At 43.3% G+C, this 12,531-nt stretch overlaps 1 protein-coding gene across 1 annotated transcript in view; it reads right to left on the bottom strand.

Annotated features, from left to right (window-relative positions):
* Positions 1-11,102, bottom strand: part of LOC311240718 (uncharacterized protein) — a gene marked incomplete at its 3' end in the record, with an annotated part of 57,234 nt that extends 46,132 nt beyond the window's left edge. Inside the window, exons 1-2 of the mRNA XM_084329292.1 lie at positions 10,981-11,102; positions 5,894-6,595 (exon numbers count right to left, since the gene is read on the bottom strand). Of these exons, the coding sequence (XP_084185418.1) occupies positions 5,894-6,556 (663 nt within the window). The 5' untranslated portion in view covers positions 6,557-6,595; positions 10,981-11,102. The remainder of the gene's footprint in view (positions 1-5,893; positions 6,596-10,980) is intronic.
* Positions 11,103-12,531: the final 1,429 nt, after the last annotated feature.

Here is a 12,531-nt window from a genome sequence, read left to right as displayed (position 1 = left end):
CTTTTTTATTGTATTTGTACCTGTACTATCCGCTGTCAGCTGTTTATCTATCTCTGTGAGCTTGATTAACTAGCGTTAGCTCACGTTAGCTCCGCGGCTAATCTTAGATTACCCTGAACTAAATCAATGACTGGGTTATAAAGCATTCGAGTAGTTTTCACTGCACATAGAAGTAGCCAAACAGCGGGAGCATTTCGGGAGCATATGACCAAAACCCAGGCAATTTCGAGCCCTTAAGGAATCAAATAGTCTGCCATGGCTAGGCTACATGCTAACGCTAACGTTATTGTTTTGAAATGCGCAACGGTCGGTAAAACCTGGCAGCGATAAAGGAATCGAAAGTCACGGGAGGCACGCGATTCCAGGCATCGGACAATTAGGATGGTTTTCGATTCCCATCCCTAACTACGGTGCTGCAGGCTAACTGACTAGCATTCTGAGAGCTAACGATAGTAGCACTAGATGCTGCGGGCTTCTGGCTACCATTCTGAGAGCTAACGATAGTAGCACCGTGATTTGTTTACTTGGTAACACGGGTTGCCCCCCCCCCCCCCCCCCTGATGAAAAAGAAAGTCATACCGTCATATACCGTATACCGGGGTATTATGTCAGCAAGGTATGACGGTATGAAAAATATTATACCGCCCAAGCCGGGTGAGGTTTCCCGTGTTGAGTCAAATGAAGCCGCAGGCTCCACTCCTTACATATGGTAATTAAGCATTAAAAACACATGCGGCTTATAGTCCAGTGCGGCTTATATATGTACACATCATTCAATTTAGCTGCTGCGGCTTATAGTCAGGTGCGGCTTATAGTGCGAAAAGTACGGTATCTCAAACCCTGCCCCTTTTCTTGATCCTCCAATCACAGCTGTCGCTTACCTCGGACAAACTTTGTTTGTACGAGGAAGTCCGAGGTAAGCGACAGCTGTGATTGGAGGATCAAGAAAAGAGGGCAGGGTTTGAGATAGGTCCATTCCCTACCACAAGACATCCGTGCAATAGACAACCTCCCCACCTTTTTTTCCCCACCTCAAAACGGGAATCATCTGTTCATTCTGGCATATTCACTTTCATTTTAAGTTTATTATAACTGCTCCCCTATGTGTAACTCTGTAATATTGTGTTTTTACTGGTGTGTAATTGTATGTTTGTTTTTAACCCTGTACGGCGACCTTGGGTGCTTTGAAAGTAATAAAATGCATAATTATTATTATTACCACCACCAGGCCACCACCAAAATCAGGCCAGCCCCAGGCTACCAGCTTCAATGAGGCATTGAGATTGAGCGAGCTCACTGGGCAGCCAGCCGCTCACAACACCAGACCCAGACCCATAGTGGTGAAGTTCTTGAGGTTCAAGGACAGATCAGCGGTTTTGGAGAGAGCCAAAAATCTAAGAGGGACGAACATCTACATGAAGATTACACTGACGCAGTCAGAATGAAAAGGAAAGAGCTACTCCCTAAATTGAGGGAAGCCCGGGAGAGGGGTGAGATTGCCTTTCTGAGGCATGACAAGCTCAGTAAACTGCAATGTATAGAGCCATAAAATATTGAAAATTTGAAATAGGATCCTGTTACATATCATACGGACGGAAAACAAGGACAGTTTCCAAAATAAACTTAAAGGAGCCATAATCCAGAAGGAAATCAATATATGTCATGCATGAGTGTAGCTGCAGCCATGTTATCCAAACTTCTTCTGTATACTTTGTTTTTGTTTTAAAGGTATGGTGAAATGGATTCACCTATGACCTTCTTTTGTTTTATTTTTTTTATTGATTATGTATGTGATATATGACTGATTTATACTGAATGTTTCATATTTGTATGTGTATTAGGGCTGCAACGATTAGTCGACAACGTCGATCATAAAAACTCGTCGACGCAGAATGTTTGCGTCTATTAGTCATTAAAAAAGAAATATATATATATATTTTTTTTTTTTGCACTATCCATCTTTGTGAAAGTGGCTTCTCAGCTCTGGTCCAGCTGAAGACAAAGCAGAGGAACAGATTGGACATTAGGCCTGTCACGATAACACATTTTGCTGGGCGATTAATTGTCCCAGAAAATATTGCGATAAGCGATATTATTGCGGTTTTGAGAGATTTTTTTTTTGAGAAATGTATTTCCCAAAAGTTTTCAATTAACCGTTTTATTTTTTTTACTAATATAATAATAGCATAATAATGCAAGGAAACCGTTTCAAAGTGCAATAAACCTTTATTTAACATTGGAAGATATTTTAAATATCCTAAATAAAAAAATTCTCAGTTTGATTGTTTATTATAAAACAAACTGAAACTGGAAACAAGCCCTCTGTCTGGCTTTTTGTATCATCCTTTTAACATGTACATTTATTATTAATGTACCTTGCGGTACCATGTACAAAATGTTAATAAAGTATGAGGACAAAACTGTGGAAATGTAATAAATAAAAAGGCAGTGAAACAATAATCAAATAAACACCAAAATATATACTATCTCTATTGGAATGGAGACTTCAGCACAGGATAAACTAGGGATGGGCAAAAATAATCCAGATCGATTGATCACATGATGTACTCGAGTACTCGTGGAGGAAAACGCTGTACAAAATAAACATCTTTTCCGGTGTTTTAGACTTTTATTTTGAAACCCACCCACCTGTCCGGAGCGGAAGTATTGTTGTTATTATCCTAGCAGAACGTATTGAGCGGACAACTTGTCTCGTCCGGTTCTGTGTTTTTGAGCTAATGATAAAACAAATGTTGAGATTGTTGGTGAACAACTAACTTTAGGTTAGTTTTAACGTTAGCTACTAACGTTAGATGCAGCTACTACAGGCAATCAACGATGAGGATGAAGCGCCAAAGCCGTATATAATAGAATAGTAGCCCTGTGGTGCGTAGGCACGACTCGAAACTACCTGTTATAATAAATTAATTCATGTTTAACTTGTCCCCGTGTCCAGTCCTTTGACTAGCCCCACCCGTTCATTGTAAACAATGATGCATGTAATTGTATTAACGTTATTCTGTGTTGTAGCTAGCTATGCTATACGTTGTATTTCGTTTGTTAGCTATTTAGCTAATGTTGATAGCATCAACGCTAGATCTTTAATCTTTATTTAGCAGTCCAGTTTCTCCGGGCAGTAGCGAGTAACTACTTGGGTCTAAAAATAGCTACACTACAAAGAACACTACTTGGTTAAAAGGAGCAACACTATTGAGAAATGTAGTTAAGCTATGTGGCGTTGCTAGTGCCCCACGGAGCTCCCGTGCTGTACTCTGTAGTAAGGCCAGCGGCCCCCCACACGGAGAGTGACTGACAAGGGGTACTGGTTCCGCCTCATTAAAACAAACGCGCAAATAGCAATTAATCGCGCCCGTCAAAATCATTGCATTCATTTTAATTATTGCGCCGATTAATCGATTTATTGCGGCAGGCCTATTGGACATTTATCATGCCCTCAGAGTTGCTTTGTCTACCATCACCCCAGACTTTGAGACTCCTGTCAGGAGCAAACAACATCCCAGTTATCCCATTAGTTCCCTGGGATGTTAAGCTAAGAAGTCTGCTATATATATTTTTTTTAGTTATTTAAACACTTCCACTTTAATTTGTATTATTTAATTTATTTATCTTGTTATGAGTGATTGTTGTATTGTTCAAATACTTTTTGATTGAAAGTTGCTTAAGATCCAAATTCAAATGTTTCATGAGTCATTGTTTTAATTTGCTATGGGATCATCATGTTATGTTAAGTTAAGTTAACTGTTAAGGCAGAGGGACTGGACAACAGGGTGACATTCACAGGTGTGCAGACTTGAGCATGTGAGGTAAAACATGCATTGGAGAAGGAGCCATGCCCACAGGAAGCAGAGATTGAGGGTGTGACAAAAATAAGTTAGATTAGTCGACTAATCGAATGACAAAAATAATCGTTAGATTAGTCGATTACCAAAATAATCGTTAGTTGCAGCGCTAATGTGTATATCTGTGCGGACCCCAGGAAGAATAGTCAACACATTGGTGATGACTAATGAGGATCCTAATAAACATAAACTTGGCAATAAACACCTTTCTGATTCTGATGGTTGCTGGCTTGGTAGAGGTGGCTTGTTGCTTGTGGCACAGCAACTAACTGAGAGACTGGTGCTGGAGGGGCCTCAGTCTGTAACTAACTGAGAGACTGGTGCTGGAGGGGCCTCAGTCTGTAACTAACTGAGAGACTGGTGCCGGAGGGGCCTCAGTCTGTAACTAACTGAGAGACTGGTGCTGGAGGGGCCTCAGTCTGTACCAACTAACTGAGAGACTGGTGCTGGAGGGGCCTCAGTCTGTAACTAACTGAGAGACTGGTGCTGGAGGGGCCTCAGTCTGTAACTAACAGAGAGACTGGTGCTGGAGGGGCCTCAGTCTGTAACTAACAGAGAGACTGGTGCTGGAGGGGCCTCAGTCTGTACCAACTAACTGAGAGATTGGTGCTGGAGGGGCCTCGGTCTGTAACTAACTGAGAGACTGGTGCTGGAGGGGCCTCGGTCTGTAACTAACTGAGAGACTGGTGCTGGAGGGGCCTCAGTCTGTAACTAACTGAGAGACTGGTGCTGGAGGGGCCTCAGTCTGTAACTAACTGAGAGACTGGTGCTGGAGGGGCCTCAGTCTGTAACTAACTGAGAGACTGGTGCTGGAGGGGCCTCAGTCTGTAACTAACTGAGAGACTGGTGCTGGAGGGGCCTCAGTCAGTACTGTTTCCTTCTTTTTTTTTAACCCAGTAGCTGCTGCTAGCTGGAGTCTTGTGAGCCTGGTCTGTAGGTGAAGGTCGTAAGTCCTGCCTGACTTGTGATCCCGTTACCTCCTCCCTCTTCATCTCTTTCTATCTCTCTGGACACTTTGTAGTAATCTATGTGTACTTTGCATCACTTCATAACGGGTGTCTGTGTAGACAGAGAGAGAGAGAAATATGTTATTGTGAAAGAATTTATTTGAAATGTTTGAATAAATACACTGTTGCACCAAATAAAATAGAAGTTATATTATACAAGGATCTAGTACTAACAGGAGCTGAGATATGACACTTGTGGCCTGGTGTCAGGTAGGGCTGCAACGATTAGTCGACATAATCGACGATGTCGATCATAAAAATTCGTCTGTGCGGAATTTTAGTGTTGATGCGTTGTATAAAAAAAACAGAGAGCCGGTAACATTCATTCAAAAATGTGCAAATGCACTACAGGAAGTGCTGGGGCAGTATCATTTCCCTTGTCTGCCATGTCTGCATTCTGTGTACTAATGACAAAGAAGAAGAAAGCAGTGATGCACGAGCAAGCACCCTGGAAGAACCGTGATGACAGCTACTCGGATCATGGGTACGTTTTAGCTTACATGTTGGAAAACTCATGGATAATGCTTGCTAAGCGAACGCTATTTCAGTTAATATGTTGTTGAGGCTGCGTGTCCTCCAACAAGCTGTATGTAACGTTAGCTAACGTTAAACAGCGGCAAGCTTACAGGCTACTAGAGCACACTAGAGCTTGGCTAGGCTACCCGTGTTTACACAGCTCTGTGAATTAGCACCAAGTGTCGTATTTTTGCAGACTGGAGTATTAATTAGGTAAGTTAAGACAGCTAGTGCCAACGTCCATCGTCTACAGGTGCAGCTCGATAAATTAAAATATCGTGGAAAAGTTATTTTATTTCAGTAATTCAATCCATGCCCTGGAGCTGGTCCTAGACCAGTCCCAGTCCCCTGTACCTGTGTCTCCATGTCCTGGAGCTGGTCCTAGACCAGTCCCAGTCCCCTGTACCTGTGTTTCCATGCCCTGGAGCTGGTCCTAGAACAGTCCCAGTCCCCTGTACCTGTGTCTCCATGCCCTGGAGCTGGTCCTAGACCAGTCCCAGTCCCCTGTACCTGTGTCTCCATGCCCTGGAGCTGGTCCTGGACGGCGGGTCGAATGGGCCTCCAGTTGTTTGAGGCTCTCCTCTGGGTCAGCTCCATGTCCTTCATAGTCTTCTTCACCCTCCGCAGGAAGTCCTCCTGAGACTCGCCCGTGGTGCTGATGAGGACCAGATGTGAGGGCACCAGCTTGATGGGCAGCGGGTTGGCCGGAGGGGTGAGAGTCGGGAGCGATGACGACGACGCGTCCAAGTCCAGGCTCTCCTGCATCCTGCTCTCCTGCATCCTGCTCTCCTGCATCCTGCTCTCCTGCATCATGCTCTCCTGCATCCTGCTCTCCTGCATCCGCACAGTCCACTTTCGAACCCTGGGCGTCGCCAAGCTGGAGCCGGGCGCCTGTTCGTTCTCCACCAGGAGCAGTCGACAGTCGGTCCCGTTCTTACCCGGCGAGGCCGCGGCGCCCTTCCCTCCGGCGAGGCTGTGAGACGCCGGCCGGTGCATCTTCCTCCGCTGAGGGGTCGTGTGGGGAGGACCGCGGACGGGCGGTTTCACCAGGAGCGTGTTGAGCGGGTGTCCGACGTTAGACGTGGTGGGGCTGACTACGAGCGCAGGGATGGCGCTGGCCGCGGCGAGGGTGGGAGGCTTGGGGTGCAGGACGGGTCTTCGCTGGGAGCTCATCGTGACCTGAGGTGGCCTTGCGACGAGCAGATGTGGGGCCTGGAAGATGACAATGCAGAGATATAAAAGGAATCACACACTGAGGTTTCTTCAAGATCTTACTTCAACGCAAGACACAGAAAAAGATAACTAAGTGATACTTATTGGGGAACATTTAAAGATCTCAAAGATCAGGAATAAAATAAACAAAAAAACAATGGCTGGATTTCTTATCAAAAAAGAAAAGGGTCACTGTTATTTAAAATAAATAAATCATGTGTACTAAATATATATATATATATTATATTACATTTTTAATTGCATGAAACATTATGAAGTATTCTCTTATGCTGCTTTTCCACTGCAAGTCTGCATGGTACCACTACCTACTCGACTCGACTCTTTTGCTTTTTGAGCGTCTTGGTAGCTGTAACTGAGGGGTACAATTCCCTGACTGTATTGAGAGTATGGTATCATTAAACCACTACTTAGTTATGTACTTTAATTACTGGCCATACAGTACACGGTATATATGGTGAACACCCACACAATAACACAGCTTAAAAAAGAAAGTCCTGTTTAGAATATTTATTAGAAGAGCAGCAATAGTAGATTACAGTATTGAGAATTAGGGTCGCGCTTGTATGGCGAAGAATATGCATAAATAGGTCAAGAGCGTAAGTCCATGAGCATATTACGATGGGGATAATTAATACCACCTGTAGCATAAGAATTATATAAGGCACACTCGTAGGTCAGCTGGAGATACTAAGGGGGTTCCCTCCGGTTGTAAGCCAGCAGGGGAGAGGAATTGTCGGGAGCAAAAGTCTGGATCAACGAGGAATAAAGAGACTCCAGGTACAGGAGACGGTGCAATAATCCCTTGGTCCTTAGACAAAGCAACAGCTATACTCCGGTATGCATTGCAGCATGGATGAAAGCTAGCCAGCCTCTGGGTCCTAGAGGCGGGCTCGACGGTGCTCCTCACAGGGTAGATCCCACACAGCAGTGGGGTAGACGGTTCTCTGCTCCAGCAGCCACAGTACCAAAGCAATATAATCCAGCCGGAAAAGGCTCTGCATTCGTCGGTGTAGGTTATCCAGTGTACATATCCACACGGTTCTCGTCTAGGACTCCTCGGATGGCGGCACAAGGTTAGGCCGCCCAGCCTGGATAAGCACACTAGTAGCTCGGTACGACGAACCGGTGGTAATGCTGGTCACTGTAGAACGGTAGCCGCACGATACACTATACATAATAGACTATTACTTTATAATAGAATAAGTCGAACTCGACGATACAGCGTTAAACTCTGACACTTTAGCTATCAATTCGCACGTGGACTCAAGGCTCTATTAGAGCCATATGAAATCCGTGTTCACGGAATCGCGGACGGAATCGCGGAATTGACCAATAAAAATGGAATCAACTGCAAAACGTGGAATATTGCAGAATTTGGCCTAATCTGGACTGAAATTCCGTTTTTGGGTGGAACGCTTGGTGCACACGCGACCGGGGAGGCGGACGCTAGAGCGGGTTACACACAACACAGGCAGTCTCCCAAGCGTCTCGCTGCTTCGGTGTTTACATCGTCAAGAAGCTAATAAATTCCCCAATAAGCCCTCAATTCAGAGCAGAGCAGTATCCTAATGACTTTTATGCCTCCGGCGATAAGGTGTTTTGCTAATTCTGTCAACGTTCCGTGGACTGGAGCCACAAAAACACTTGCGACACTATTGTGATTAAATAGCTATAACGTTAGGACATGATCGCTTCTTGCTAAATCTAGTGCACCCATCCATTTGTTTAATGCAAACGAGTCATTATACACTGCCCTTTATAATCGAAATAAACTTAAATAGCTATGAAACGTTTTACAGTACATAGGACTATAGATGGAAATGATAGCTTCTTGCTAAATCTGGTGCAATCCATTTGTTTAATGCAAACGATTGTCATTATACACTGTCCTTTATAAACGAAATAAACTAAACTAAAGGTGCCTAAATTATGCATTACTATATTTCATCACAATAAAATAGATATAGCTAGGCTACTGACATTGTGATAATGTCAGTAGTAGCTAGCTGTATCTATTGTTTACACTTGAAATGTGTATTTTTATTTTGTCACAATATTATTTGAAAAGTATTGTGTAAAATGTAACTGTATTTCTGAGTTGCAGCACTTAAAAACATTAAATGGACTGTTATGTCATATTCAATTGTAGACATTTATTCATTCCCACTTATTAGACACTATTTCTGATGGTAAAATGAGCATAAAAAGCAAAATACAGAATTCTGAAATATTAAAACGGAAAAAACTGAATTTGGGAAAAAATAAAATGGAATTTGGAAAATAATAAAACGGATTTCATATGGCTCTAGGCTCTATTTAGGGGCAAAAAGGGCCCACTTCACAGCACGCTGTATCGTGGTGAAGGCTTCAACTCGTTTTAGGTTAAGTCACTTTTAGGCTAAGTGCCTCTGTATCCACCTGCGACGTATTTATACGTAAGGTGAATAATCTAGTGCCAACCTTATTTCTGTCTCGTATTACTGCGCAAACCTGGGCATGTTGAGACATGTCTTAGCGGTGGCTTTGAACTAGACATTGGGGGTATGGCCGTTGGCGCCTAGGGGGTCGCTGTCAAATAGGAGAACGAATATTATGGTCTGGCCTGTACCTAGGTAAAGGGATATTCCGTGTATATGTACAAAGAATATACAAGGGATATCAGACGATATACAAATATTATACAATATATCTCAAGTAATAAATATATATATTCGGTTTAATCTGACCCTTTGTAACAGTAGCCGTATTTGAAGTGACATCACACGAGGAAGTACATTTTTCAAATCAATCAATCAAGTCTAGCCAACGACCTGAATGAGTTCTACTGCCGCTTTGAATGATAATGGAGCGGTCCTGGCAAGAGTATTCCACCTCTTTATTTTACAGTTGAACAGCCCTGGCCTATTTTTTTTTTCAGAATGATATTATATTGTGCTTCTATCATAATTATATTAGTTCATATTTCATTTTATTTTACTCCACCTTTTTATTTTATTATCTAATGTGGCACCAAAAATGACCAAAGCAAATTCCTTGTATGTGAAAACTACTTGGCTCCAGCAGCCTCAGCTACCAGTCCAGGCCCAGGCTTCACCTGCTCAGCTACCACCATCAGGCCAGGCCCAGGCTTCACCTGCTCAGCTACCACCATCAGGCCAGGCCCAGGCTTCACCTGCTCAGCTACCACCATCAGGCCAGGCCCAGGCTTCACCTGCTCAGCTACTAGGGGTGGGACAGTTCACAAAACCCACGGTTCGGTACGTACCTCGGTTTTGTGGTCAGGGTTTTCGGTTCGATATTGTTTTTTATATATAAAAAATAAAGAAATGTAACTCCAAAAATACCAGATTCAGCATAAAATATATATAGCCTAAAAATAATCCAACTTTTCAGTTATTCTCAAGGACGTAGTCATGCAAAAACTGAAATAATTAGGCAGTTTGACAACAGGCACATCATTTTACCATGAGGAGGAAGTGTTTACAGCCTTAAATAATGTTTGGCACACAAAGACCGAACTGACATACATCAAACTAACACACACACTGTACTGTTTAAAAACAACACTGCTCTGTTCATTCTATTTTTAAAATACGTACATTATCTGTCTACATTTATTTAGACTAACATTATTTAAATATTGAGTGCAACTGTCTGTGGTGGATTACGTAATTCGGTGAGTTGGAACTATCTATGGGTTGGCGCGGGTCCCCACGGACATTTTAGCGTGTGGGACCATCAGTTTAGGAGGAGTTCATAACATCAACAAGCAGCACGAAAAAGCAGCAATAGTCCCGGTTGTAGTTAGTAAAACACAGTTGTATGTTAGCCTTCTTGGATGTTGAATAAACGCCTATCATTGTCTTTAAACACCCCGCCTCTCAGACTCTCATTTCCTCCTCTGCTAGCTAGTAGCTACGGTAACATTTCGTTGACTATTAGCTGGGGCTAGTGCTACCATAGTTAAAACGTGCGTCGTGTTGTACAAACTGCTAACGCTATGGCAAGATGTGTGTAGGCCTATGTAATGTAATGTTAATGGCTATGTTTTTAACCAACTTCGAAGAGTGCCTAAGCTTAACCAGTGTAGAAACAGGCGTCGGCCAATCAGAGAGCGTCTCCGAGAAATGCGGCTAGGTTTGGTAATCACGCAGCTGGGCAAGCTACACTACAAGTTACTGCCCAGCTTAACCAAAACAAGTTGAACCAAAACCACTGCTTGACGTCGCAGCAACGTGACACTAATTGTTCGATTATACACGGTGGCTACTACGACATCTACGCAAAGAAGAACCATTTGGATATAATATAAAAGACATGTTACCAGGAGAATACCGTATATATAATATAAAAGACATAGTTACCAAGAGAAAACCGCAGCGTTGTCGACAGAATCTCTTCGGAACTGACGTTCTTTCAAAAGCGGACCTTCAGCGCGCTGCGGGGGCCTCTATTCATCTAACGCATGTTTGCTTCAATGCTTCCGCGTTCGCGTTCTGGGATAAGAATAGACGCCTCTCGCGGCTAAAGGCTACGTCACGTCCGGTATTCTTCTTTGTTTAATTATCCGGCAGACCAGCACGGCTGAGTGCTCATTGCTGCCACCCACCGGTTGATAAACACCCTTGTAACGCTCAATGAAAGGATTGATTGATTGAATTCAATTAATCATAACATATATGACATACAGATACACATAACATAGAAGTCTCCGTTGCCTTAATTCGCAAAATACTCCCCAATTACAAAACAAAACAACAACAAACGCCCTGCAAGTTTAAATTCCACGATTAAGTTCAAAGCATAATATTTCTCCATTAATTAAAGGGACACATGACTGAAAAACAACCCGATTTATTTAGCACATAATCTCACAAGGATCTAAACTGTTTTGTTGCACATATTCATTTGGTTAGACAGTTATTGAGAGTTAATGAGTTTGAATATGGCTTCCAGTGATGTCATCAGAGGACAATGAGTCCTTGTGTTGTGGTAAATACAGCTCAATGAAATGATGTAGATGAATAAAATAGAGATATGGATCGCAATACGATAGCATTTTATTTTTTAATCGACATGATTTCTGTCTGTCTGCCTAACTGTCTGTCTGTCTCCACTCCCTCTCCATCACTTTTGTCCACCTGTCTCTGGTGAGTAGCATATACTGGAGCTATGTGCATGTCTGTCTGTCTGTCAAGTCAAGTCAAGAGTTTTAATTGTCACGGCATACAGGTATACAATGAAATGCGGGTGGTCTTGCCCGCAACGATGTGCAATACAGTGGTACATATAATAGAATCAAAATGAAAAAACAACATTGTGCAGTAAACAGGTAACAGGTAACATGGAGTGACATCTCGGTATCTGTACATAGTTATTTACAGAGCATATGGGACATGCTAGTTAGCTTTGGTAGTGCAATACACTGTTCCTGTTATTCTAATTTAAAGTGTCCTTTCCTTTGGCCATAAGTGTGCGTGTGTGCGACATGAGTGTGTGCCCGCTCATGTTAAAGTGTTAAGTGGCTGCTCGTGTGTGAGCGTGCACAGTGTGCGTGTCGTGTGTGTGTTCATGTGTGCTTGTGTGTGGATAGTTCAATGTTCTGAGCACTCAATGTTCATTGTTCATGGCTCTGATGGCCTGGGGGAAGAAGCTGAGCCTAAGCCGCTCTGTCCTAGTAGCTGGGGTTCGCAGGCGTCTGCCTGACCTCAGCAGCTGAAACAGGCTGTTATTGGGGTGGTGAGGGTCTTTCATTATCCTGCAGGCTCTGGATTTGCACCTCTTGTTGTATAGAACCTGCAGGGGGGGTAGTGCAATACCCGTGGTACGCTCGGCTGAGCGCACCACTCTCTGTAGGGCCTTCTTGTCCTGTGCCGTGCTGTTTCCATACCAGGCAGTGATGTTTCCGGTCAGGA

This window comes from Notolepis coatsorum, assembly GCF_963971535.1.
Source record: "Notolepis coatsorum genome assembly, chromosome: 14".
In the NCBI taxonomy this organism is placed as follows: domain Eukaryota; kingdom Metazoa; phylum Chordata; class Actinopteri; order Aulopiformes; family Paralepididae; genus Notolepis; species Notolepis coatsorum.
The sequence above is the reverse complement of the archived record's forward strand: the minus strand, read 5'-3'. Positions and strand labels throughout refer to the sequence as shown.